Below are 27,073 nucleotides of genomic sequence, written 5' to 3'. Positions count from 1 at the left end.
AACACTTCTTGATATCTCTTAGCTAGAAAATCATAAGCTTGCTTTGTGTAAGTATCTCACTGAGAATTAGGCATTCAAAGCTCAAGAATACTTCTTGTCCACATTCATTTTTTATTTTATTATACAGATGGAATAATACTTAAAAATTCTAATTCTGTTTACTGTTTTGGTGTTTTGACTTAATATGTTAGCTTACTGTTCCTTAAATTTTTGAAGCCTGTCCAAAGAGAATGCGAAATGCAAGCAGAAGATGAACAGTATTTCTTATCCAAGCAACTCCAGCTTCTGCAGCAAGGTGGACCTGCAAATGCAAGGCAAGAGTCTCCGCTTAGGACTGCAGTGCAGAAAACTGGAGACAGAAGAGTTACAGGATCACCTGGTATTCAGGCGCAGTTAGGTTCACCAAAGAAGGTAAATATCTATTTATAAAATTGTTCATATAAAAAAAGTGTACTCTCAAAGCGGCAGCAAGGGCGCACACACACACACACACACACACACACACACACACACACACACACACACACACACACACACACACACGCCACTTTCCTTGCTGTTGATCTCGTCCTCACTGAAGGCCAGCTACACATTTGTCCCCATCAAATCCACTAACAAACAACAGTACTTAAATTTTGACAGTTGTCATCATTTCCATGTCAAACAGCCTCCCATACAGCCTTGGCATTTGAGGCAAACATCTGTTCAGATGCAGACTCTTTACAAAATTACACCATCACTCTCATGTCAGCCTACACTGGATATTGTCCCAACAGCCTAATTCAAAAGCAGATTTCCTGAGCCATCACATCCAATCCTGGTACTATTGATCCCTCAAACAACTTCGGAGCACACCACTTCTCACCCCGTATTATTCTGGTCTTGTATGTGTCAATCAGCTACTTTGACAAGGCCATGACCTCCTAAAATCATACCCTGAAATGAGATCCATTCTGTTTTAGATTTTGCCCATCACACCTAGAATAGCTTTTTGTTGCTGCCCAATCTCTGCAATATCAGACCTTATGTCCCTTCTGCGCCCATCTCCCTACCCTGTAGCTCCTACCCCTGTGACCATCCCCAGTGCAGGATCTGCACTATACACCCTCCTACCACCACCTATTACAGCCCTGTAAGTGGCAAAACATTTACTATCAAAGGGAGAGGAACCTGTGAAACGACACGTCATATATCAGCTGTTACGCAAAAGCTGGTCAGCCTTTTATCTCAGTATGGCTAACAGCCAGTTATCAGTCAGGATGAATGGGCATAGGCAACAAACAATATCCTGTTGCAGAAAATGCTGTACAGCATGACAGTCATGACCTCAGTGCCTGTTTCACCACACACGTCACCTCCCTATGTAGGTCAGTGTCAACAAAATATTTTCTCATTCAGAGGAGGAAGTTGGTGATTGGAATTCACTCCATTTTAGGTTCCTGCGTCTTTCATTTTCTAACTTGCCTATGTTTCACCGTCCTCTGTCCCACTTCTATTACATACAATGCATTTAGCTTTTTACTCTTATTAACTTGTGCTCAATGTTTTAGTAGTAATCTCTGTCTGACATATTACACTGTCTTCCACCTTTAAGCTCTGGGTTTTCAGATCTCATCCGGCCAACAATCAGTCTTTCCTTCTCATCCCATCCGGCAAGTCTCCCCTGTCCCGAGATACTAGGTGACTTTTCTAAACTGTACCCCTTTCCCTTGTAAAAGTTAAATCGTTTTGTGTGTGTGTGTGTGTGTGTGTGTGTGTGTGTGTGTGTTCCCCTGCTGCTGCTTGGTGAGTAGATTTAAAAAATCTATCCATTTACATTATATTATCAATAATTGGTTATTTTCATTGTTACATAAAATTGTTCAGATTTATTAGTGTGAAGTATGAGAACTATTTATGAAGAGAGTTGATTTTCTTATACCTTGGGAAATTTGATGTAGGCCTACAAATATAGGCCTAAAATACATGCACTTCAAGCTGAAAATTGTATTAACATCTGGCACCACACTGTCTGTTTCTTATCCTAGTAGTGTTGAACTTTGTTTTAAAAAACATTGACCCAAAAGTAATTAGAATCGTAATGCTGCAACTCGTGTATTTGAAGTAGCAGGTTGCACGACCAGAGGGTTGTAGTAGTAGCTCTGCTGAGTCATTCTGCCACACGGCATCACCCTGCAGTGAGAAGTGTGGTTTATTTGGCATTTCTTAGAGTTTGAATATAGTGCATACTTTGATGTTCACTGATGACATTGTAATTCTGTCAGAGACAGCAAAGGACTTGGAAGAGCAGTTGAACGGAATGGATAGTGTCTTGAAAGGAGGATATAAAATGAACATCACAACAACAACAACAACATTCCATTATCCTCGTTTTGCTTTTGTTGGTCTTCAGTCCTGAGACTGGTTTGATGCAGCTCTCCATGCTACTCTATCCTGTGCAAGCTTCTTCATCTCCCAGAACCCACTGCAACCCACATCCTTCTGAATCTGCTTAGTGGAGTCATCTCTTGGTCTCCCTCTACGATTTTTACCCTCTACGCTGCCCTCTAATCCTAAATTGGTGATCCCTTGATGCCTCCGAACGTGACCTACCAACCGATCTCTTCTTCTGGTCAAGTTGTGCCACAAACGTCTCTTCTCCCCAATCCTATTCAATACCTCCTCATTAGTTATGTGATCTACCCATCTAATCTTCAGCATTCTTCTGTAGCACCACATTTCGAAAGCTTCTATTCTCTTCTTGTCCAAACTATTTATCGTCCATGTTTCACTTCCATACATGGCTACACTCCATACAAATACTTTCAGAAACAACTTCCTGACATTTAAATCTATACTTAATGTTAACAAATTTCTCTTTTTCAGAAACGCTTTCCTTGCCATTGCCAGTCTACATTTTATATCCTCTCTACTTCGACCATCATCAGTTAATTTGCTCCCCAAATAGCAGAACTCCTTTACTACTTTAAGTGTCTCATTTCCTAATCTAATTCCCTCAGCACATTTTGCACACCCTGGTCAGTAATTTCTGAAGTACCTCTTGTTTGAGTGGACCAGATTAGGTGCCCAAAGCATAACACAGTAGCCAGTCCATTGTGGGGATGGGAGATGTCACACCCGTACATCCGTAGCTTCTGGCGACATATGGATGACTCTCTTGGCGTCAGAGCTGAAAACTGAAAGCCTTTTACCATTTACTTCACCTCGGTGATAGATGACAGTCCTTACGACAACCTTTCCTACCTCACAGCTTAATGTGTGGGAAGCACTACTTGCTCCTAAAACAGTAGAACATATTTCGGCCTCACTTTTGGTAAAATTGATGATGTTGCTGGTAACATGCAGTCTAAAATGCTGAACATTATTTACAGTTCATATCCTGCAGTATTTTGAGCTACATTAAGTCTGTTATTTGTGTGTGTGTGTGTGTGTGTGTGTGTGTGTGTGTGTGTGTGTGTGTTGCTGTTGTTGTTATTGCTAATCCATATTCGAATTTCTTATCTTCAGATTGACAGCACAAAACCAAGTGTGACAGGCAGTGGGGAAGGAGTTTTAGCTAACTTCTTCAATTCACTGCTCTACAAGAAGACAGGTGTTGGGCCACAGACACCAAAAACACCAGGTATTTATTCCATTCTCCTCCCCCCCCCCCCCCCCATCTCTCTTTCTTTCTTTCTTTCTGAAAGCCCTGCTCTGCCTCCCTTATTGCTTTTGGATCTGGAAGGTCAAATTTTTTAAAGTAAACTTATCTTAATACCTGTATTGCATCATATGGCTCGTAAGTGTAGTCTTTCTTTGTGTCTTTGTATAATTGGTAACGTTCAATTAAACCTTAAAATTTGTTTGTTACATTATATCATATGACCAACAATTTTAATAGGGACCAATTTTTAATGTCTTTGTGTTAGTTTTTTCACAAATCCTCGTTAAGTTGTCTGTGTAGTTCTGTTGTTTAATTAGTTATAAGAATTTTATTTGGCAGTTAAAAAATGTAAATTTCAAATTTAGCAACACATTGTTTACAGAGTAGTTGTATAATGAAAAGAAGGCTGGGTTTTGGCAAGAACACACAGAAAATATTGTGGGGAAGGTGAACCAAAGAATGTGTGTTATTGGTGGAACGCGTAGAAGATGCAACCAGTCTACTAAAACTGCTGACACTATACTTGTCCATCCATCCTCTACCGGGGTAGTGCTGTGCAGTGTGGGAGCCTTACCAAATAAGATTAATGGAGTACATTGAGGAATTCAAAGAGCAGCAGCACATTTTGTATTATCGAGAAATAGGGGAGAGAGTGACACTGACATGACCCAGGAAAAACAAATGTCAGGATGTGGATGCATATATCACTAAGAGTAAGATATATACTTCTTACAGGAAAATTAAAGAGACCTTTGGAGAAAAGAGAACCACTTACATGAATATCAAGAGCTCAAATGGAAAACCAATTCTAAGCAAAGAAGGGAAATCAGAAAGGTGGAAGGAGTATATAGAGGGTCTGTACAAGGGTGATGTACTTGAGGACAATATTATGGAAATAGAAGAGGATGTAGATGAAGATGAAAACGGAGATATGATACTGCATGAAGAATTTTACAGAGCACTGAGAGACCTGAGTCAAAACAAGGCCCCGAAGTAGACAACATTCCATTAGAACTGCTGTTAGCCTTGACAGAGCTAACCCTAACAAAACTCTACCATCTGGTGAGCAAGATATATGAGACAAGTGAAATACCCTCAGACTTCAAGAAGAAGATAATGATCAGAATTCCAAAGAAAGCAGGTGTTGACAGGTGTGAAAATTACCGAACTATCAGTTTAATAAGTCACGGCTGTAAAATATTAACACTAATTCCTTACAGACAAATGGAAAAACTGGTAGAAGCCGACCATGGGGAAGATCAGTTTGGATTCCGTAGAAATGTTGCAACTTGTTTGGCAATACTGACCCTACAACTTAGAAGATAGATTAAGGAAAGGCAAACCTACGTTTCTAGCATTTGTAAACTTGGAGAAAGTTTTTGACAGTGTTGACTGGAAAACACTCCTTCAAATTCTGAAAGTGGCTAGGGTCAAATACAGGGAGTGAAAGGCTATTTACAATTTGTATAGAAACCAGGTGGCACTTATGAGTCGAGGGGCATGAAAGGGAAGCAGTGGTTGGGAAGGGAGTGAGACAGGGTTGTAGCCTATCCCCAATGTTGTTCAGTCTATATATTGAGCAAGCAGTAAAGGGAACAAAAGAAAAATTTGGAGTAGGAATTAAAATCCATGAAGAAATAAAAACTTTGAGGTTTGCCAGTGCCATTGTAATTCAGTCACACCAAGGACCTGGAAGAGCAGTTGTAGGTAATGGACAGTGTCTTAAAAGGAGGATATAAGATGAACATCAACAAAAGCAACACAAGGATAATGGAATGTAGGTGAATTAAATCAGGTGATGCTGAGGGAATTAGATTAGGAAATGATACACACAAAGTAGTAGATGAGTTTTGCTTTTTGGGGAGCAAAATAACTAATGATGGTCGAAGTAGAGAGAATATAAAATGCAGACTGACGATGGCAAGGAAAGCATTTCTGAGGACGAGAAATTTGTTGACATTGAGTATTGATTTAAATTTCAGGAAGTCTTTTCTGAAAGTATTTGTATGGAGTAGCCATGTAGGGAAGCCTTCGAAATGTGGTGCTGCAGAAGAATGCTGAAGATCAGATGGATGGGTAGATCACATAACTAATGAGGAGGTACTGAATCATACTGGGGAGAAGAGGCATTTGTGGCACAACTTGACTAGAAGGGATTAGTTGGTAGGACGTGTTCTGAGGCATCAAGGGACCACCAATTTAGTGTTGGAGGGCAGTGTGGGGAGTAAATGTCGTAGAGGGAGACTGAAAGATGAATACACTAAGCAGATTCAGAAGGATGTATGTTGCATTATTTACTTGGAGATGAAGCAGCGTGCACAGGCCGGCCACTGTGGCTGAGCGGTTCTAGGCGCTTCAGTCCAGAACCGTGGTGCTGCTACAGTCGCAGGTTCGAATCCTGCCATTGGCATGGATGTGTGTGATGTCCTTAGGTTAGTTAGGTTTAAGCAGTCTAGGGGACTGATGACCTCATATGTTAAGTCCCATAGTGCTCAGAACCAAGCTTGCACATGATAGAGTAGCATGGAGAGCTGTTTCAAACCAGTCTCAGAACTGAAAATCACAACAACTACTTAGAGACTGTTTACTAACTTGTCTCACTTCACGCTATCTTTTCAGGTAAATAAAGAACACTGGTAGAATGCAGTCTCACTTATTATACATTAATTTACTAATGACCTCGGGTGGTATATTAAGACATTGGAATGATACTTAGAAACTAGTCTAAAATGTGTGACTATTGCAATTGACCCTGTCTGCCCTTTGTGTCACTTCATGCAAATTCCAGAATGGTTCCCTTAGTAAGACCACAGTACACATACTTAGATATCTTTATCCAAATGAGAGAATGGCCTTCATTTAATGACCTTTAGGTTGGCCCAATGTTTAACTTCCAACAATCCTCCTCCTCCTCCTCCTCCTCCTCCTCCTCTAAAAATGTGCAGCAATCTATGCTTCTCTCCTTTTCCCTTCTGCCTCACCAGCTCAGCCTCCCATTGCTGCACTTACCATCCCACTATACACCGGAGCGACAGGTCGTGGAGTATCTTCTAATGTTATCGGACATCCTTTTTCCCTGTATAGTGCAGTAATTAGACATGGCATGGACTCAACATGTTGTTGGAAGTTCCCTGCAGAAATATTGAGCCATACTGCCTCTATAGCCATCCATAATTGCAAAAGTGATGCCAGTGACAGATTTTGTGCATGAACTGACCTCTTGATTATGTCCCATAAATGTTCGATGGGATTCATGTTGGGTGACTGTTAGCCAAATTATTCTCTCAAATTGTCCAGAATGTTCTTCAAACCAGTAGCAAACAATTGTAGTCCGGTGACTCCCGCATTGTCATCCGTAAAAATTCCATTGTTGTTTGGGAACAAGAAGTCCACAAAGAGCTGAAAATGGTCTCAAAGTAGTTTATTTGCACCAGAGGTCCCAGTCCATCCCATGTAAACACAGCTCACACCATTATGGGGCCGCCACCCACTTGCACAGTGCCTTCTTGAAAACTTGGGTCAGTGGCTTCCTGGGGTCTGTGCCATACTTGAATCCTACCACCATCTCTGACTGAATTGGTACTCATGTGACCAGATCACAGTTTTCCAGTGGCCTAGGGTCCAACATGGCCAGGAGCTCAGGAGAGCCACTCATGTTGGTCACCTGCTGCCATAGTCTGTTAATGCAAGATTTTGCCACACTATCTTAAAGGATACATTCATCAAATGCCCCACATTGATTTCTGTGGTTATTTCATGCATTGTTTTTTGTCTGTTAGCTCTGACAACTCTGTGTAAAGGCTGCTGCTCTTGGTCTTTAAGTGAAGGCTGTGATGAGAGGTAATACCAGAAATTTGGAATCTCTGCCAACTCTTGACACTGTGGATCTCTTGAATATTGAATTCCTTAACGATTTCTGAAGTGGAATGTCCCATGTGTCTAGCTCCACTCTTCTGTGTTCAAAGTCTGTCAAGTTCCATCGTGCAGCCATAATCTTGTCGGAAACCTTTTCACATGAACTACCTGAGCACAAATGACAGCTATGCCAGTGAACTGCCCTTTTACACCATGTGTAGGCAATACTACCACCATCTATGTATTTGCATATTGCTATATCACAACTTTTGTCACCTGAGTGTATTGTCCCTGCCACATCCCTTCACACCCCCACAGGCAGCACTACGATGTCTTCCGCCACACCTGTCCTAATATCCCTCCCCTCTCCTACACCTCTTACGTGATCACCTTGCCATTGGAACTGCTATTCTCCTTACTATGGGCCCTTTCTGCTGCCAGCCAATGCGGTAGTGGGCCAAAGACATTGCAGCAGGTATTCAGAATTGTCAAAGGGCCCTTAAACGTCTCAAGTGACATCCTTCGGAAGATGCTCGTCACTTTTAAGCAGCTATATAGTTAAATGCAGTAAGGAGAAGTGCTGGAAGCACTGTATCTCCTCTTTGAGAATGCCTCTTCATCTCAAGTATGATTCAGCCTTCTCAGTCTGCCAGTCCGCTAAATATCAACAACAACTGTACCAAGTCTCCTCCTCCATGGTGGTATATCTGCTGATGTGTTGGTTCTTGCAGAAAGCCTCATGATCTACTTTGCAACAGAATCAGCATCCTCTTCGTACCTGGCTACTTACTGAATGCCTAAAAGACAAATTCAGGGCATGCCCCTATCGTCAAATTATGTAACAAACCTTTCACTGACTGGTAACTGCTTCAGGCTCTTGTTGTATCATGATACAGCCTCAGGCTGTGATTAAATTCATAACCATGTGACTCAACACCTGAATGTTATTGAGACACTCCTTGTCAGGACCTTCACCTGTATTTGACCTGAAAGTATTTTCCCTTTTGTGATGGTGAGATAATATGATCATCCCACTCCTTGCTTTCTTGTTTTAATCTCTTCTACCTGTTTCTTGTGTGTGTGTATGATTTTCTTGTCCTCTTTCGTACCTTGTAGTGTTTGTTGCCTTTCTGTCGTTTTGTGGTTTTTCTTCCTCTCCATTTTGTGTTATAAGCCTCATTAGTTTTATTCTCACCCTTGTGGCATTATTTTAATCAGAACAAGCGACCGATAACCTAGCAGTTTGGTCCCTTCTCCTCCTCTTTTAAACCAACCACCTAACCACTCCTTAATCTAGGTAAAAACCGATCATCTATCTACAGATACTGACCAGTTAGCCTTACCAACATGCTCTGCTAAATGCTTGAAAGGATTGCTGAGATTGTTAGGCTGTCACATACAGCTAGTATTTAGTTGACAAATATGGGGTAGCCAGGAATGATAGACAACCAATTATCTGGTTATGTTGGAAACAGCAGTCCAACATGCCTTTTTCTAAATGCCAACATCTCATCAGAGACTTTTTGATCTGCATAACATGTACCATACTGTTTGGTGTCATCAAATTTTACTTACCCTGTGTGGCTGTGTCTTTCAAGGATTCCTTTATATTCTTCACTTTGTATCCAAGTGGTTCTTTTTCGTTAGAGGTGGTATCTCTCTCAGCTAACAAGAAGTCTAAGAGAATGGCATCCCACAGTGCTCAGTGGTGACTGTATAACAGTCTTCCTCTTCTCTGTCTGCCCAGCGACATCCCCCTCCCCCCCAAAAATGACAACTTTTGTGTTTTTCTTTTGTTATAGTTTCCAGTCCCTATTCTTAGTTGAGTGCCATCTCCAAGGAGCCATTCAAGGGAATACTGCTTGAACCCTTTCCCATGGCTTCCAGTTCTTTCCCACCAAAATACAAGTCGGACATTTCTGCCATCATGTTGTGGTCCGTCCTGACCCAGGATTGTAGTTGGGTACCCAGTGCTTGGACATTGTTGCACAGCCCTGATTTTTAGGATTCTTCTTTGATATAAAAGCTAACATGGGTACCCCATATTTGTCAGCTAAATACTAGCTGCATGTGCTAGCCTAACACTCTCAGCTCTCTTGCCTGCACCTATTAGTGTGTGTGTGTGTCACACTGTTCTACTCCAAATTTACCAGGCTCAGGTCTTGTACCAGCCGGACTATGCTTGCCGGGTTTATGGCTCGGCAGCACCTTCAGCTTTGAAATTATTGGACCCAGTCCATCTTCCTGGAGTAAGAGTGGCCACTGGTCTATTCTGGACTAGTCTTGTAGACAGTCTCCTTGCAAATGTGGGTATCTTCCCCCTTCATTTCCAACAGTGCCAACTCTTGCTCACTTATGCAATCACTATTCAACAGTTTCCTAATCATCGAATTTCTTTTTGCATACAAGAAGAACCAGCCCTCTGACATCTGCTCTCAGATGGGAGTACCAGTTGGAGTGCACCTCGCGGCTCTGCAACAACCTCTGCCTTTCTGTTGTGACTCGCCGATCTTTCAAAGTGCCGCCGCTCAGTTACGCGTGTCCTCTGCATGCGGTGCTGTCTGCCTGCCATGCAGCAGCAGCAGCAGCAGCAGCACCACGTAAGCGGCCAGCCTGCGGCCGCTAGACTCGGACTCAGTTATGATTTGACTGTTAAAGTGACACACGTCTTACTCTGTTTACTTGATCTGTGACTTCGTGTATTGCGATGTCCTCGAAATATATTTGTTCAACTTGAAGTTATAACAATTGGCGATGAGGTAGGGAATTTTTCTTTTTCATTGTTGACCCACGTGTTTCCATAGCTACTTTAGAGCAACTATTGCAAGGTCTCATAGAAATGCAAACGCTTCTCACAAATGCGATTCGTGATTTCGTCGTGGCATCCAATGCAGGGCGTCTCTCATCGTTGTGCCTACCTCCTTTTCCTCCATAAGACGAGACGGCGGAAGACTGGTCTGATTACGAAAAAAGTCTTAGACAGCACTTCTTGGCATTTCATGTCGCGGACGACCAAACATGTAAGTCTCTGTTCTTTTCATGGATTTCACCTCAGATGTATCCGTTGTTGTCGCAATAGGCTCCTTTGAAAGATCCTGCGTCTTTCTCCTTTGCTGAAATGTGCTCACTTGTGTCCGTTTATTTTCAAAAGCATACGCATGTGGTAGCCTCTCGTGTTGCATTTTATCGTTGTCAAAAACAACGAATCAATCCTATCGCGCTTGGGATGCTGCACCTCAAGGCCTCAGTAGAAAGTGTCAATTTGTTACTGAAGTTCACAAAGAATCCTACGCCGATTCCATGGTACGGGATGCTATTATCCGGTCGGCGCCCAACAAGGAACTTAGGCAACGTGCCCTTCAGTTGGCAAATCAGACTCTCAATGAAGTCTTATCCATTGCTCAGTCTTTTGAAATTTCTCGTGCCGCTGGAGCGCAAATAGAGGCATGGGGTGACTTCGGGGAAATACAACCTCTGTGCGCTGTTGACGATGCGTGTGGCGTGTCCCCCACCAGCCAACGTGGCTCCAGTACACTCCCAAGCGCAGCCTCGGCCTAACCGTAAACAAACCTCTAAGAAACTGCAGCAAAACCCATGGCAACTTCCTTCATGTCCGCAGTGTTTTACAAAACATTCACGAGAGGATTGTCCACAACGTTAGGCCGTGTATCACAAATGCAAAAATAAAGGGTCATATGTCATCCGTTCGTAAATCCGACTGCATACATGATGATCATGAACATGGTGCTGATTCTGATTCTGTCTTGTCTGTCAATTGTACTTCTTCCGTTTTAGGGAAGTTATTCCTCATTGTCCAAATACTTGGTAGAGATGTCCCCTCCCTGTGAACTCATATCAGTGGCACACCCAAGTGGAATCCATTCAGAATCTTTGATTGGTATACCACAGATATATCAAGTGAATCTTGCAAGGTAATTTTCTCATTCCTGGTAGTAACAAAACTATCACAGTGCCACTAGGTATGTTCCACTATGTTTTCATGACTCTATCATAGTCGTGGCAATATGATTATATTTCGAGAGGCAGTGTCTTTCTTGAGCTAACAATTTAGGAGTGCATCTGGACATCAGTGATGCCGTGGTTTAATTGCTTTTACTACGGTGTCATGAGGAGTATTCTATTATTTACAGTGAGGGAGAAGAATGGAAGATTCCACATACCACTGCAGTAGTATGAAAGAAATTAACGTAATTCACTGAGTTACAGATCTATTTCATTGACAACAGCATGTAGCAGGACATGTGAACAAACAATTTGTTCCAACATTATGAAATACACCAAAATATATTGCTTGTTGACATCAAACCAGCATGGGCTTTTAGAGCATCAATCTTTTGTGACACAGCTGGAACTTTATTTGCATTATGTATTGTGTACAGGGGCTCCCAAACTGGCTCCGTATTTGTAGCTTTCCAGAAAGGATTTTGATATAATTCCTCATAAGCAGCTTTGCTATGGACGTCCCATCAGTTTCTGCACACTGTGATCTTTCATACATGAAATCGAATCCAGTCGCTCAACTGAGGCAATAGTCTGTAGGATAGCAATGTGGTTGGAAGCCACTTTTGAGGAATGATATTAGCCTCTTTGCGACCCTATAAATGTGCAATCAATTTGAGAGCCTCTGTACACAGTACATCATGCAAATAAAGCAATTGCCAACTGTGTCTTACAATAATGATGCTTTCCAAATCCATGCTGGTTTGCTGTCAATAGGTTTGGGGTATTTCATAACGTTCGAACAAATTACTTGTACACACATCCTGCTGCGTATCGGTCAATTAAATGGATCTGTAACTCAGTGAAAGCCAGTGCATCATTGATGCACAAGGTGCACTCCTAAATTGTTGGCTCACTCAATAAAGACGCTGCCTCTAGAAATATAATCATCCTGCTACTACTATGATAGGTTCATGAAAACATAGTGGAACATGCCTAGTGTCACTGTGGTAAGTTTTGTTACTTTCTGGAATGACAGAATTACCTTGCAAGATTAGCTTGACATATCCGTGGTACACCAGTCAAAGATTCTGAATAAATTCTACTTGGGTGTGTCATCGACTTATCAAATGTGTGTTTACAGACAGGGCAGATTACTTTCATGCAGCAACTACAACTGATCTCGTAGTGTACATTGTGAATGATCTGTAACATGCATCACAAGGGCAATGAGGAGGCAATGAATGTTACAGTTTATCACTTGCTCCATGAAACTGTAAAGAGTAAGAGCAGTAGCTCTCAGTTCCAAACTGGCATGACAAAAACATTTTACCTCCTTTGTGACAAAGCTACAAACAGCTATATTGAACTGAGAATGACATCTTTAGAAATTTTGTGGACTTAAGTCGTCTCACTTTGTTCAATAACCAGTAAATCTAGAGGTCAGAAACATAAAATACTGTGGAAGTGCTACTAAAAATACACAAATCTGCTAATGAAATTGTATCACTGAATATTCTGTTAACTGTTTCATTCAGCAACTACCCTCACAGTTACTGTCATATTTACATTGTAGCCTTGTAAAGCTACTTGTGTATGAAGGAAGACTTTGTTTAATTAAGATAGCCATTTGCAGTATGGTATTATGATGACACCATTGCGTTAGTATAGTACATATTAATAGTGTTTCCCATTAGGTTATGGAACAAAATAGACACAGATATCAGAGAAATTGTCAACAATATATTTGACCTCATTATCAAAAACCATCTGATGGTAAGCATGTAGTTTTTCCATCCCATTCATGTAGTGACTTGCTGTTTCCGAGTTAAGCCATCTTTAAAGTGCAGTTGCCAAAACAAAAACAAGAAAAAGAAAACAAAACAAAGTTTCTTGTTGGTTGATCAATTCGAGGTGAGAAAGGTAAACACATGCTGGTGCCATATTTGAAGACGTGTGGTAGGCGTGTTTGCCAATCAAGCTCCTAAGTGCTGTCTTCCAGCTGGCATTTGTTGCTCCGCGACTGCAAGGTGTCTCTTCTGTTGGCAACAAATATCAGCTGCGAAGGACACATAATGCAGTTCATAATGCAAAACACTTTTGTGCCACAAGATATTTCTCAATAACAATACATTTTGTGGGCATATACAGGCTCTTGTTTGAGACAGTGTTTGTTATAGCTTATACAATATTTTCTCCTTATGGAGTTAGCATGCGGTACTTAAAATTGCCATCAGGCTGCACTGATTTATTTTTACAGTGACCTCCTTAAATCATATTATAGTAAACACCAGTATATCTATCCTTCGAAAAACACAGATGACTTCCTTCCCCTTCCTTCTCAGTTCGAGATTCTGCTTTGCGTCTAATCTCATTTTCAACGAGACATTGCACTGTAATCCCTCTCCGTTTCTTTCAACCTCAATATGACTACTGAAGGCAAGTATCACGCTGCAGTTACAGGAGCAGTGGTTTCAAATGGAACCGCCACAACATTCACAGAAATAAATGCATTATTTTGGTTATTATTGCAGTACATACAGTATTAATGTATACAGAACAGTATTCTGTATTTAATGCATGCATATAAGTTACCTAATACAGAAGAATAGTCACCATTTGAGAACAGACGTTCGCCCACAGTGTACAAAAATGGCTATCCAACTTGCCTCACTACTTGCTAATATTTACAGATTTTGAAGCAGTTCCAGTGACAGCTGCTAGAGGGTAGCACCAACTAGGCTGCCGAATGGTGTCCCCAAATGTAGCCACTGCCCTTTTGCCACAAAATGAGAAAATTGTAGGTGGTTTCAAATGGAACCACTTCCCCTGAAAGGGTTAAACATGTCCATTCACTACTGACTGGAACAGAGTTGGGTTAGTTTTGGCTGTCAGAGGTGGAAGTCACTGCTTTGCAGAAACACTCTCTAGTAAGCGTGCTTACCCTAGTAATGTTCTTTTAGTTCATGAACTAATTGTCATATAAGGCTATAGGACCTTCATGTGTTGTTTTAAGTTACCTTGAGATTTTGAAAATATTGGCACTGGACTGAAATTAGAGCTCAGATTCCAATTTTTCTCTGGATTTGAACCCTTTGAGATCATACTTTTCCATTACTTCATTGTTTCCTCATGGTGCTAACTCCTCAAAGTGAGAATGAACAGTGTGATCCTAACTTCTAGTGAAAGAGAATTTGATGGTTGACACCTCTTCGTACAGGGTCAATGATTGCAATATGTGCAGGGTTGGAGTCCCAGGCAGTGCATAGCTACTCATTGCGTTGCCTCTAACTGAGCATGTGTGCATCTCGATACTGGTGAAGAAACAATAAATATAATATAATAGTGAATGATGCTGACCTTGAATCCTTGCAAAGCAGAAATCGTTTGTATCATTGTTTAAGGTTCCAGTAACACCCTATCGGTGAATGTACTTAATATCTGACACATACACGTTCTGTGGTTACTTCTCAGGGTTAATAAAGTTTCATGGTGTTCCCTGTGCAGTGATAAATGTACAGTTATTTATTTACATGTTTGGACATTTGGCCTTGTAAGTTGGTACTAATTAAAACTTAAGTATTTTACATCTCTTTATGCCTAGTCGAGTGTCGATCAGACATGCAAGATTCATTTGGTTAACAGTGGGTTCAAATTCAGACCAGAAGAAAAGCTCATGTCATTTAATGGGTGTGATAGGACTTGTGCAGCGTCACTTATTGTAATGAAGATTAATTTACAAGTGTTGCGGACTGTCTAATTTCTAATATCGTGTTTTCTTATTTGTTGTATGACGGTATTGATTTACTGCCATAATGAGTAGTGTTCCCTGGTAGTCTCTTCTGGTGCCCATTGTGTGTGTCGTCAAATGACTGTACTGGGGAGGGTTTAGAGGACCTGCAACAAAGCTATGCTTTGTTTATTGTGTACGGTCAGGTGCAGCCTACACATTGGAATTCAGTGGTGGCCCGCTTTTTGTTCTGTTAAGTATAAACACTCAAGGACTAAGTTTTCTATGAAAATGAATGTCTTTATGTTTACAAAGTATAATAATCCGTAAGTGCTTACACTAAACTTAAGACACTTTCAATAATCTGGCACTTCCACTAATCCGGCACCCCCATGTTCAAGGTATGGCCGGATTAGCAAGATTCTAGTGTAGGCTCAATAAACAAGAAAGGCAGTGAAGATAAAAATTAATGTAAGCCATTTCTTTTTTATTTTCTTTGTCCTTGTATTATCAAAATATAGACAGTCAATAAATGGCTGAAGTGTAGAATAGGTGTAATGTTAACTTTTTAAGCAAATACCTTATGTCAATAAAAGTTTGCAATTTTGATAGTCAGAATTCATTAAAAAATAAATTTTTCTCAAGGAGCTTCTTAAGGACAAGGGGGGGGGGGGGGGGGATTGCCTTATATTCAGGATTGACTTACACTTGGGTAAATGCGATACTCAATCCAGGGTGAATGGTGGATAGTGGTGGATTTGTGTACCTCTTGGTGGAAAAATTCCTTTGCAACCGTATGAGATTTGCTGGCTACTCTAACCTAATGTACTAGTTTCATCTGTTGAGCCTACGGCCGGTTTTCCTGCCAATTCTGGAAAATCATGGAGGATTGGTATTTTCATCATTCGAAGTTCCTGCCTTAGGCAGATCATGAAGCATCTCAGCGAAATAGCAGGCATGTTTAGCAGGAAGACAGTAGGCAGTCCATATTTCTCTCAAGTCTTTTCACTGTACAGGAGAAACAAACTTCGCTGATTGCTCTTGAACATACTAAGTGCGAAGAGCTACAAATTGTGGCTCATATTGGCACTTCTGATCTATAATTGAATTCCAAAGTCATTATCTGTTGTTTTAAACAGGTGGTTGAATTGAAGAAGATAGAACACAAGGTGGTGGCATGGCTAACTATTTGCAGCATTGGACCCAGAATTCACTGCACTCCTAAGGTTTGTGAGTGCACAGCAGGTTTAACCCAGACAGTCTATGGTGCAGAATCCTTGATATCTGGTATCGAGTGGGGAATTTTATGGACCTGCTCAGTAAGCCAAATGTGCCTTACATAAAGCTTGTGGCTACTGCAGTTGTCAAATATGTGTTATTCAATTGTCCAATTTTAGGTTGGAGGCACATTAATTACAGAGTAAAACTTATGTCCTTGCGGATCAGAAAGTGAGAATTTCAGTGTCCATTTAGTAAATCGCAAATGCATCCATGGCAATATTTCATAATTAGTTTCCATTTTTGTAAATAACACTGTCCATGTAGTGGCACCAAAAGAAAGTTGACTGAAACCGTAAGTCAATAGCAAAAAACAATTTGGATTGCAATTTACACTGTAAGGATAAAATAGACACCACTGGTGGTGGCACATTTAGTGCTGTAAAGCACTTGATAATATCTACTGGGATCATTACAAATTCCCAATGTAACCTATAGCCCCGATGAAGGAAGCACCGAAAGTGAGTGAAACGTCGTAATCAGATGCCCCTGTAGGTCATCTGCCTGAGAATGTGTAGTGACAGAACACTTCACATAAAACTTGTGAATATTGCAGACACGTTTCCTTATTGTGCTATTGTAATAGGAGATTTCAGTTTGCCGTCTGTAAAATGAGTCGCATGAGTAAAAATGGTGCCACGGATGGATTCTTGAGGGATTCTGAATGTCTCTTTTTAAAATTACTTTGAACAGTTAGATAACAAACTCATGAGGGTGACAATGTAGGTCTGATTGTAATTAACAGACATAGACTTTTCAAAATGGTTGGCATATGTGAGGTAGTCAGTTACTGTGTGTTTTAGTGTGACTGACAACACATTAAAAGGAATGTCAAGAAAGGTAGAGATCTTTTTGCTTAGCAAGTGTGACAAAGAAATTACAAGAATATTTGAGCAGCAACATGATCACATTTGACTTTGGGAATGCATTTGTCTTTGGAGATGGATGGAAAAAATGAAAAAGCATTGTACAATGTTCCTTTGTATGTGCCAAGCAGGGTTGTGAGGGATGAGAGAGAAACACTATCGTTCAATAACTTACTCCCTTTGTGTTGTTGGTCACTGGTGTAGCTAAAGGTACCAAGCTACTTAAGTGCAAGGCATTCCTGTCTCAAAGAGTGCTCACTGGCCAATGTTACATGATTATAGGCCTTTATGACAGACATCAGATGGTTGTAGAAGTATGAAACATGCTTTATCCTTAAATATTATATTCAGTTTGGCGAACAAAAATCTAATCTGTAGCAATAAAGATGGATTCTGCAGGGGCATGACGAAACTTGGCTCCATCCATGCAAACAGGTATACCATAGACAGTGGCACCAAGAATTTTTCTATGTTCCTTGTCTTCCGCTAGCAGGTGCAGTTTAAGGCCCAAGTGATGCAAGCTGCCACTTAGGTTGCCAAACTGAGAGGGGAACCCCAAATGTGAGGTTTCTATACAGGACATAACACAATTAGTGGTGTCTGTCTGGGGCACCAGGGTGACCAAGTGCAAGATTTGTACATAGTATGTATCACAGTTAGTAACAAAAACTAACAAGAGTGAAAGTGTATGTGAGGAGATGGAGCAGGTGCAAAAGTGGAAAAATGTTCTCAAACGGTCCCTGTCCACAAGGCATCTAATAGTTTCCCATGGTTCCTAGTAACATAGTAATGTGTGATAAGTATCAGACCAGAATTATGATTGGGTTGAGAACTTTTCCAATAGGCAGAACTTACTGGGGTAAATTATATATAAAAGTAACTTTGTGAGTACTTTTAGTGGGTGTTACAGGGTCTGTTAATTTTCACATTGCATATAAATGACCTGTTGGAAAATGCCAGAGACAATGTGTGGCTGTTCGTGAATATGGTTTTGCGTATAGGAAAGTTGCCATGGAATGTGAAAATTCTGGAAGACCTACAGAGAACAACATTGGGTGCAGCAGCTGGCAGTTTACCCTTAAAATCTATTAATGTAACATGGTTGTTAAGAAACAGCACCTCATAACTAATATATAAATGCAATAGTGCACTCAGCCACATCACATAGTTGTTGCTTGTTAAATATTTATATATTGGAAGGTAGTCACTCACGGCTTCTGTTGTTAGAAATGAACAGCACATGGTCCCCACTCATCTTTACAGGACTGCTTTAATGTGATAGTTCAGTGCAACTCCAATGGACATTACAGTTGTGTACTGGAACTGCAGCAGTTAATGTCCTCTTGTTCTGTTGTCTGTGTTGCCCTCTGAGATAGTTACTGAATGAAGCCATTCAACATATGGTTGCCAAATGTAAAATGACTTGTCAGTCATTACACTAATGCTGCAGGCAAAGTCCTCACCAGCATTCTTTGTGATAACAATTATATGCTGGTGATAATGTCACTTCGTTGTTTCCATCCAACAGATCACTTGCCACATTCGGCTTTCTGTTGGGTGAGCCAGAATTTGTATCTCTCTGCCACCACCTTTGCCCCCCCCCCCCCTCCTCTCTCCATCAGATTGTAATGACGAGGTTGTCAGAGATGTCTGATGGCCTACTCCTTGAGAACATATGCCAGGTGTGAGCAAGCTCTATAGTCTACTAGGGTGCCAAAGATCAAAAACTATTACAGTTCTCCTTACTGGTGATATATCTAATGATACCTCAACTCTTGCTGAGCATCTCATGACATATGTTGAGACAGTGTTTTATACTCTTCTTAATCGGCTATGTTTCTGGGAATAAAAGAAGAGTTGAAAACATCCTCCTTTCCTGTACCCCCTGTAACATGAAATTCTTAAATGAACCTTTTATTGGCAGAGAACTGCTTCAGGTTCATAATTCATCACATAGTAAGTCCCCAGGCTCTTTTTTTGATTCATTATCAGAAGAGCCATTATCTGAATCCGACTCAATCATGCACTCATATTTGGCTAGAAAGTGCTTTCCCTTTTGCAATGGAGGGAGTATTATGTACCACTCCTTAAACCAGGCAGATGTCTAGCAGCTACCCAGTGACTGTCATCAGTGTGCTTTGCATACCACATGAAATGTTGGTAGCCCAAAAATTGTGCTTTGTTCTTGAATTAGATCTTTTGTCTACCTCTCATTGTGGTTTCCAGCAGGATTTTCCTAAACACCACATTTCATTCCAATATTTTTTATTTTTTATTTATTTTTTTCATACATAATGCATACTACATCATTTGACGCCATCATGTTTCACATACTCTTTGTGACTGATGCTTTTGAGGATCCCTACCAATTTTTACTTGTCACTGTCAGTTTTTATCCCTCAGATTGTTTCAGATCACAATGTGGTACATTGCACAGCTGCCCCTGAGTCCAAGAGTGTCAAGGGACTGAGTTGCACGCACTCACCCACTCACCTGGCTATTTATGTCACCTTATTATATTGTTACAGATTTCATATACTCCTGACTAGAAGGAATTACTTATACTGTTATGGCCAAGTGAGCCGCCCAGCTGCTCTGTGGCCTGTGGGCCAAACTGACCATTATACTTTTACCTCCCATGCAGTTCCCCCCCGCCCCTCCCCCCCCCCCCCCCCCTCTCATTGCTGTCGTCACTATTACATTCTGTCTCACGGTTACACACCTTATGTGTACTATATCAATTTGATAAAATTTCTGGCTGATGTCATTAACTTCAGGCGAGCTATCCTCTCTGCTAAGCAATAACAGAAGAGAGATTAAATAAAAAGAAGGGTGGCATATTTCATCACAGGTTCATTTGGTATGCTTGAATGTATTAGAGATGCTCTTTAGATTCCAGTGGCAGATGTTATAGTATGCACCAAGGAGAGACTTCCTTTTGAATTCATTGTACATTCAAGGAAGTGTCGGGCAACCTATTGCTTCCTTCCTCATGAATCTTGTGAAATGGCTGACAGGAAAAAGAATATCTAGATCCCATGCACCACAGTCGAATGGATCACGAAAAGGGAAAAATAATGATGGTTGAGCAAAACCTCCACTGCATCTCTAAGGTTCCTTGTAGAAGTACATGCAGATTTAGGTAGATAATGTGAACAGTTTAAAGAAACTGACCTCATTTGGCAGTGTCCTGGCCAAGAGAGTGATATGAAATTTCCCAAAAGCACTATTTGACAAACTTACTTCAGGCAATGGTCAGTATCACAGTAAGCACTACAAAGAATAATAAAAATGAATAAAACAAAAGTATTCTGCAACTACAAGAAGTTAAAACCAGTGTAGTTACAGCATACAATAAATCTTCCAACAGCAGCATATGCAATCCAGAATGGTGGTGGTGGTGGTGGTGGTTGTTGTTGTTGTTGTTGTTGTTGTTGTTGTTGTTAAGGTTTGACAACAGAGGGTGACTGCTATGGCTTGGAGGCCCATGAGATTTGCTGAAAGCATAGTGTGCTTACTTGACCATCTTACCCCACTACTTTTTTCAGGGTTATTAGTCCTAAAGTAATTTGATACAGGATAGAGTTTGCATGATCAGTCTTGATTGTATCAGATGAAACTCCCATGTTTCAAATTAATGATGAAGAATTTCACTATAAATGAGACGTATTATTAAAATTCTTTAATGTAAAGTTATGGAGAGTTATTCCTCAAATGTACTATATTGAAATGAAGTGGCAGAATTAATTAGAATTTTATCAAATTTTGACATTTCATTCATATTTCGAACAGTTTTTGTGAATTTCTTTGAATAATTTCAGCCAAAAATAACAAAGTTACGTTATGATGTCTCCTGAAGGTTGTGAGTATAGTTCTCCATTTGGGTGCAGTGTAACCATTCATATTTTCCAGTAGGAGATTTTCACTCTGCAGTACCTCATCTCCTACCTTCCAGATGTCACAGAAGCCCTCCTGTGAACCTTGCAGAACCAGCATTCCTGGAAGAAAGGATATTATGGAGACGTGGCTTAGCCACAGCCTGGGGGATGTTTCCGGAATGAGATTTTCACTCTGCAGCGGAGTGTGTGCTGATATGAAACTTCCTGGCAGTTTAAAACTGTGTGCCGGACTGAGACTCGAACTCGGGGCCCAGGCTATGGCTAAGCCATGTCTCCGCAATATCCTTTCTTCCAGGAGTGCTAGTTCTGCAAAGTTCGCAGGAGGGCTTCTGTGAAGTTTGTAAGGTAGGAGATGAGGTACTGACGGAATTAAAGCTGCGAGGATGGGGTGCGAGTCATGCTTGGGTAACTCGTTTGGTAGAGCACTTGCCCGCGAAAGGCAAAGGTCTCGAGTTAGAGTCCTGATCCGGCACACAGTTTTAAGCTGCCAGGAATTTTCATATTTAGGAGCTAATCGCTAAATAGTGGAATTAAAACATTCATCCGCAATTTGTCTATGGCCACCTAAACATCTCTCCAGTAATTCGTCCCTTGATAAATCTTCATATATTGGAAGACTTTCCTTCTGTGCTAAATGTGTACTTGGCTCTGTGCTCATAAGCTATAAAAGGTTTTTAAAAAAAGTAGCCTAGCAGAGCAATGTGATGCACTGCCTCTTATCGGCGAGGGTAGGATCCACAAGCCCAACCACTGCACATGTGGCGAGGTATGTCACATGTTTCCCAACATTTGCAGCCTGGTGTATCTTATACTAAATTACTTGTCTCTGCATCATCTCTGTCGCTTTGGGGTTTTAGACATTAATTGAATCATCCTGTATTTAACAAGTTATTCATTTTTTTCAGCGTAGCAAATACAGAAATAAATTGAGAATGGCATAAAACAACTTGAAATAAACCCTCCTTCCACCCCCTCTCTTCTTTGCTGCTAGAAGTTAGCTGCTTGAAAACATTGATAACACGACTGTGTCACAAATAGATCGAAAGACATTTCTGTTTTCCCACAGATACTGACAATCAGCAAGTTACACAGCTTCAGCAAGCAAACATGTAAGTGAAAGTAAAGTAAAGTTTCATCTCCCATTTGGCTTGCTTACATTAGTATTTTGGTATTATATGAGAGACTGACATTATCCTTGTGATTTTGGTAAACACATTCATGCCAGATTTTTCTTTTTTTTTCTTTTTAACTGTTGTAAGGCTATCATGTAGAAGACAGGTGAAAATATTCTATGGAGCTAGCTTCCAAAGTTGTACCGGAATTGGCAACTGTTATAAGTATTGAAGGACCTAATCATTTTGTTCATGGTTTCATTGGGTCCCAGTATTCTTTTCACATTTGAAATTCCTGATACATTTTCAGTTCTGTGTCAGTGTAGGTTTGCCTTTGAAAGATATGATTAATTAAAACGGTTATTTTGTTGAGTCAGAAACTGCAAAATATGATTGTAGAACATTATAGTAAATTTTACCTTGTTGATAAACTGTGTACTGAATTGAGATTTGTTCCTGGATTGTGGTCTTTTGAGAGTAGTTCTCTTACTCCACTTGTGCCATTCATGTATTCCTGCTGTCCCATCTCAAAGCTTTATTCTATCAGCAACTTTTCCTGCATCACCAGAAGTTGTCCTGCATGTCTTTATAGATTTGCACCCCCTAAGGAAAGGCTATGACACTGACTGGCATACCCACATCTGAAGGGCTTGTGCCATAAAATGTAGAGTACACTGCAACATTATGAAAGTGAACCTTCATTTAGCTATAAGAGAAATTTAAGAGTATTTTGAGGGGTGTTCAGTAAGTAATGCAGCACATCTTTTTCTGAAAGCAGGTTGCTTTTATCAGGATTCCAGTACACCCTGTTATTCCCCAGTCTTTTGGATACGAAACCCTCTTTTTCAACATAATCTCCATTTGGTACGATGGCTTTACACACCCTTATTGGCAGCACTTGTATGCCCACATGGTACCACTGTACTGGTAGACATTAGAGCCAACGTCTTGCTGTATCAATAATCTTCTGATCATCCGCGTATCGCTTCCTGCGGAGTGCATTCTCCATTGGGTCCAACAGATGGATGTTGGAAGGTGAAAGTTCTAGGCTGTAGGGTGGATGAAGATGAACTGTCCAGTGAACTTTTATGAGCTGCTTTCAGGTGTGCAGACTTGCTTGATGCATTGAATTGTCATGGAAAAGGAGAAATTCGTTTGCACTTTTGTGGTGACAAACACACTGAAGTCATTTCCTCTGTCCTAAGGGAAGCACAATACAATTGAGAATTGATCATTGTCTGTGAGGGAGGACATCAAACAGAATAACCCCTTCAGAGTTCCTGAAGGCCGTTGCCATGACTATACTAGCTAATGGTGAGTCTTTGAACATTCTGTCCAGAGGAGGGATGGTATGGTACCAGTTCATGGATTGCCATTTTGTTTCCAGTTCGAACTGATGAACCCGTGTTAAATCATCTGTGACGATGTTCAACAAAAAATTGTCATGAGCCTCATAACACACAAGAAACTCTTCACAGATAGTCAGATCTTGCTCTTTATTGTCTTCTGTTAGGCAGCGAGGAACCCAGTGGGCTGCACCTTTTTGAATACCCCCAACTGGTGTAGTAGTGTGTCAATGCTACCAACAGAGATGTTCAATTGAGCAGTGAAGTGTTTCATTGTGAACTGCTGACCACCTCAAATGAGTGTGTCCGCATGTTCCTACATTGCAAGACTCACAGCCGTGTGTGGCCGGCTGGCATGCAGGAGATTGGACAGGTTTGCATGACCTTGTGATGACAACAGATGCCTCACCCAATAACTCACTATGTCTTTGTTCATTGCCAGGTCACAGTGTATATTCTGCTAGTGCCTTAGAATATCTGTGTTGTTCTGGTTTTCTGCCAAAAGAAATTAAATGATAGCACTCTGCTTGGATTGCACCTCCATTACTGGTGCTATTTTGTAGGCTGCATGTCATGATGCCGCCTATCAAAACTTCATGAAACTGTTATGGCTAAAGCTGGGACATTCCACACTGTCCCTCTAACGAATTGACTGAAGAAAAAAATGTTGCATTATTTATTGAATGCCTCTTGTAGCATATGTAATAAAGTTGTCATGCCAGTATTTATTTTTGTGTTCTGGTTCTGCATTATAACTGATTGCTCTGACCATTTTCTCCCATAGATCTTCCAAGTGAAAGACCTCATACATCTGTAGATAAAGCAGTGATGCGATCAGATGCAGCAGCTGAATTGGATCGGTTAACTCGCAGCAAGAAGTTAGCATCACCAGACCAAAATTCTACAGACTGTTGAGACAAGTGCTAGCATCAGATGATGGATCTTAATCTACACAGTGAAACAGGGCTTATGCACAGAGTCATGATGAAGAATGTGATCATTTAACTGCTATATTGAAATATTTCTTCGTAATTGAAGAGATAGCTCATTTGCTATAAGTAGTTTGTTACTGATTATGTTCTTCGGTTCACTGTGATACTCGATCGGAGCCTGTGATAAGACATGAAGGAATGTAAAGTGGTTTTTATGATGGACTTGGCTAAGTTGCAACCATCATATTGAGCTATACGACAGGAAGCGCAGTTTATTTTGTTTTGATTATTTCACTTGAGCAGCTTTAAAAGGTTCGTAACATTCTCTTTGTGAACATTAATTTATTTTTTGTATAATGTCGCTGTGCTTGTCATGAAACACTACCAGTTTACTAATTCAACTATGTAAATAGCAATCCATTTCAAAATTATGAAAATGATACGTACATATATATATATATTTATTAATGGAAGTGAATCTTCCCAAACAAGACAGCAAATATTTAAAACTAAGTGACTGTGTGTGTGTGTGTGTGTGTGTGTGTGTGTGTGTGTGTGTGTGTGTGTGTGTTTAGAGGGGGGCGAGAGAGTGCAGAAAGAGCGAGGCAGGGAGGTTGTGCAAACATGCCATTACAGTGATGTATAGTTTGGTAATTTGTATATTTATTCAGTAACATCCCTTTAAGCCATTCCCTAAACCAAATTGTACATTGCTCTACTGTTAGAACATCAAAAAGTGCAATCCTGTTCAGTATAAAATTACTATTGAGAAACTGACTCTACAGAATGTTTGGTGGTCTCTTTCATATGTTCAAAAGGACCTTCTAAATGTAAAAGTGAAGGATCCGATAACATCAGGTGCCATCCAAAGTATGATGATAAATTGCATGACAGGGTACAAATTCTCTCATATGTGGAGAATAGCAGCAACCCAACATCTGTTTAATCTTGCATTCAGTTATGAAACTTAGAATATTTGTTGCAACAATTTTGCGTTGTTTACGCTCCTTGAAATTTATGCAAGTTAATGCATTCCAAAAGATTGTTTGTCCTGTGCTGCCTATGTAACTGGTGCCTGATGTCTCTTTGATATCAGTTTGTAATGGATGTGCAATACTGTCTTCGTTTGTAATTAAATTCTTAAAAATGGATATAAAAATTGAGGGCACTGTGAGGCAGCTTCGTTAAGTAAATGTAATTCAATAATCTGTACCACATATAAAATTTTGCTTCATTAATTTTGTGTATGAACTGCAGTGGACTTCATTGGACTGCATTAAGATGTTTCTGCAATAAATACTCTCTTTGAGATTATTAGACACAGTTTCATCAGTATTTTTTAATCTTTTTTATCTTCTGAGCTTACGCAAAGTGTTGTTTCTTCTTTTTGATTAATTTGTGTTTATTAGAATAGATTCACTTGGTTTCCACAGTGTTGATTTGTTTGTCAGCTGACAGGTTTTCTTATTACCTTTTTGTACAACTATCAACTCTATATCAGTAAAAAGGAAATTTATAATTTCTACTATTAAACCGATATTACGAATGCCACCATTCCATATGAGAAGATAATAATAGTAATATGCCTGTGTTTCTAAGCAAAATCTTTAAAATCCCTTTATTTGTTAATTTTTCTAGTATGCACCAATCTTTGTGAAGTACTGACCCACTGCAGTTCGTACAATTTTGGAAAGTCTAACACAATCATATTTTCCTAGATGTTTGTACAGTGTAGCAACAGTTTAACTGCAGAGCATTGTCTTTAATATGTTCTTATGGGAATGGAATATTTTAATTGCACATTTAATTTTAAACAATAAATATATCAGTAGTACTTACATCTGATAAAGGATCTTGTAACATCCAGTTTTTTGAACGGAAATCAGCCCTTGTTGGCCTAAGAGTGTGAAACTCTACAGTCAGTTTAACTATGAATATGCTTCCTGTATTTGGATATCTGTACAAGTCAGCACACATGCAAAGACTGTTTTGCACATAGCATTAGTAATTTTTATATTTATGTAATATCTATCAAGGATTTGGCTTTAAATGTCATTTCATAAAAACATACCAGAAAGTAAAAAGAAAAAATAGCAAAGGAGAGGAGACAACAGGCCGAATATTTGCAAGTGTGTAAAAAGATGCACAGATGTATACATTTGGAAGTTCAGGATTTACAGTCTAAAAATTGGAAAGTGATGTAGCACTGACAAAATAAAAGCTTTGTAATACAAAATGTGTATTTAACATTGATAATAGTTGTCCAATTTGGAATAAGTACTGTGTGTTGTATGCACAGCCGCATGTTTGCTTTGGTAAGAATAAGATAAACAATAATTTGCAACTAGTTTCGTAAAGCTCATGAAATTGCCATCATGTTTATGCCAGTTAGTATTTTAGGAAATTTTGAAGTTGGTCTATCAAGTTCTTAATGTTATAAGGCAATTGCAGA

General features: G+C 40.1%; 1 protein-coding gene across 1 annotated transcript in view; it reads left to right on the top strand.

Annotated features, from left to right (window-relative positions):
- Positions 1-26,857, top strand: part of LOC126272634 (cytoplasmic dynein 1 light intermediate chain 2) — a 105,354-nt gene extending 78,497 nt beyond the window's left edge. Inside the window, exons 8-10 of the mRNA XM_049975607.1 lie at positions 217-411; positions 3,508-3,622; positions 24,474-26,857. Coding sequence (XP_049831564.1) covers positions 217-411; positions 3,508-3,622; positions 24,474-24,604 — 441 coding nt within the window. The 3' untranslated portion in view covers positions 24,605-26,857. The remainder of the gene's footprint in view (positions 1-216; positions 412-3,507; positions 3,623-24,473) is intronic.
- Positions 26,858-27,073: the final 216 nt, after the last annotated feature.

Source organism: Schistocerca gregaria, chromosome 5 (assembly GCF_023897955.1).
Source record: "Schistocerca gregaria isolate iqSchGreg1 chromosome 5, iqSchGreg1.2, whole genome shotgun sequence".
In the NCBI taxonomy this organism is placed as follows: Eukaryota; Metazoa; Arthropoda; class Insecta; order Orthoptera; family Acrididae; genus Schistocerca; species Schistocerca gregaria.
The sequence above is the reverse complement of the archived record's forward strand: the minus strand, read 5'-3'. Positions and strand labels throughout refer to the sequence as shown.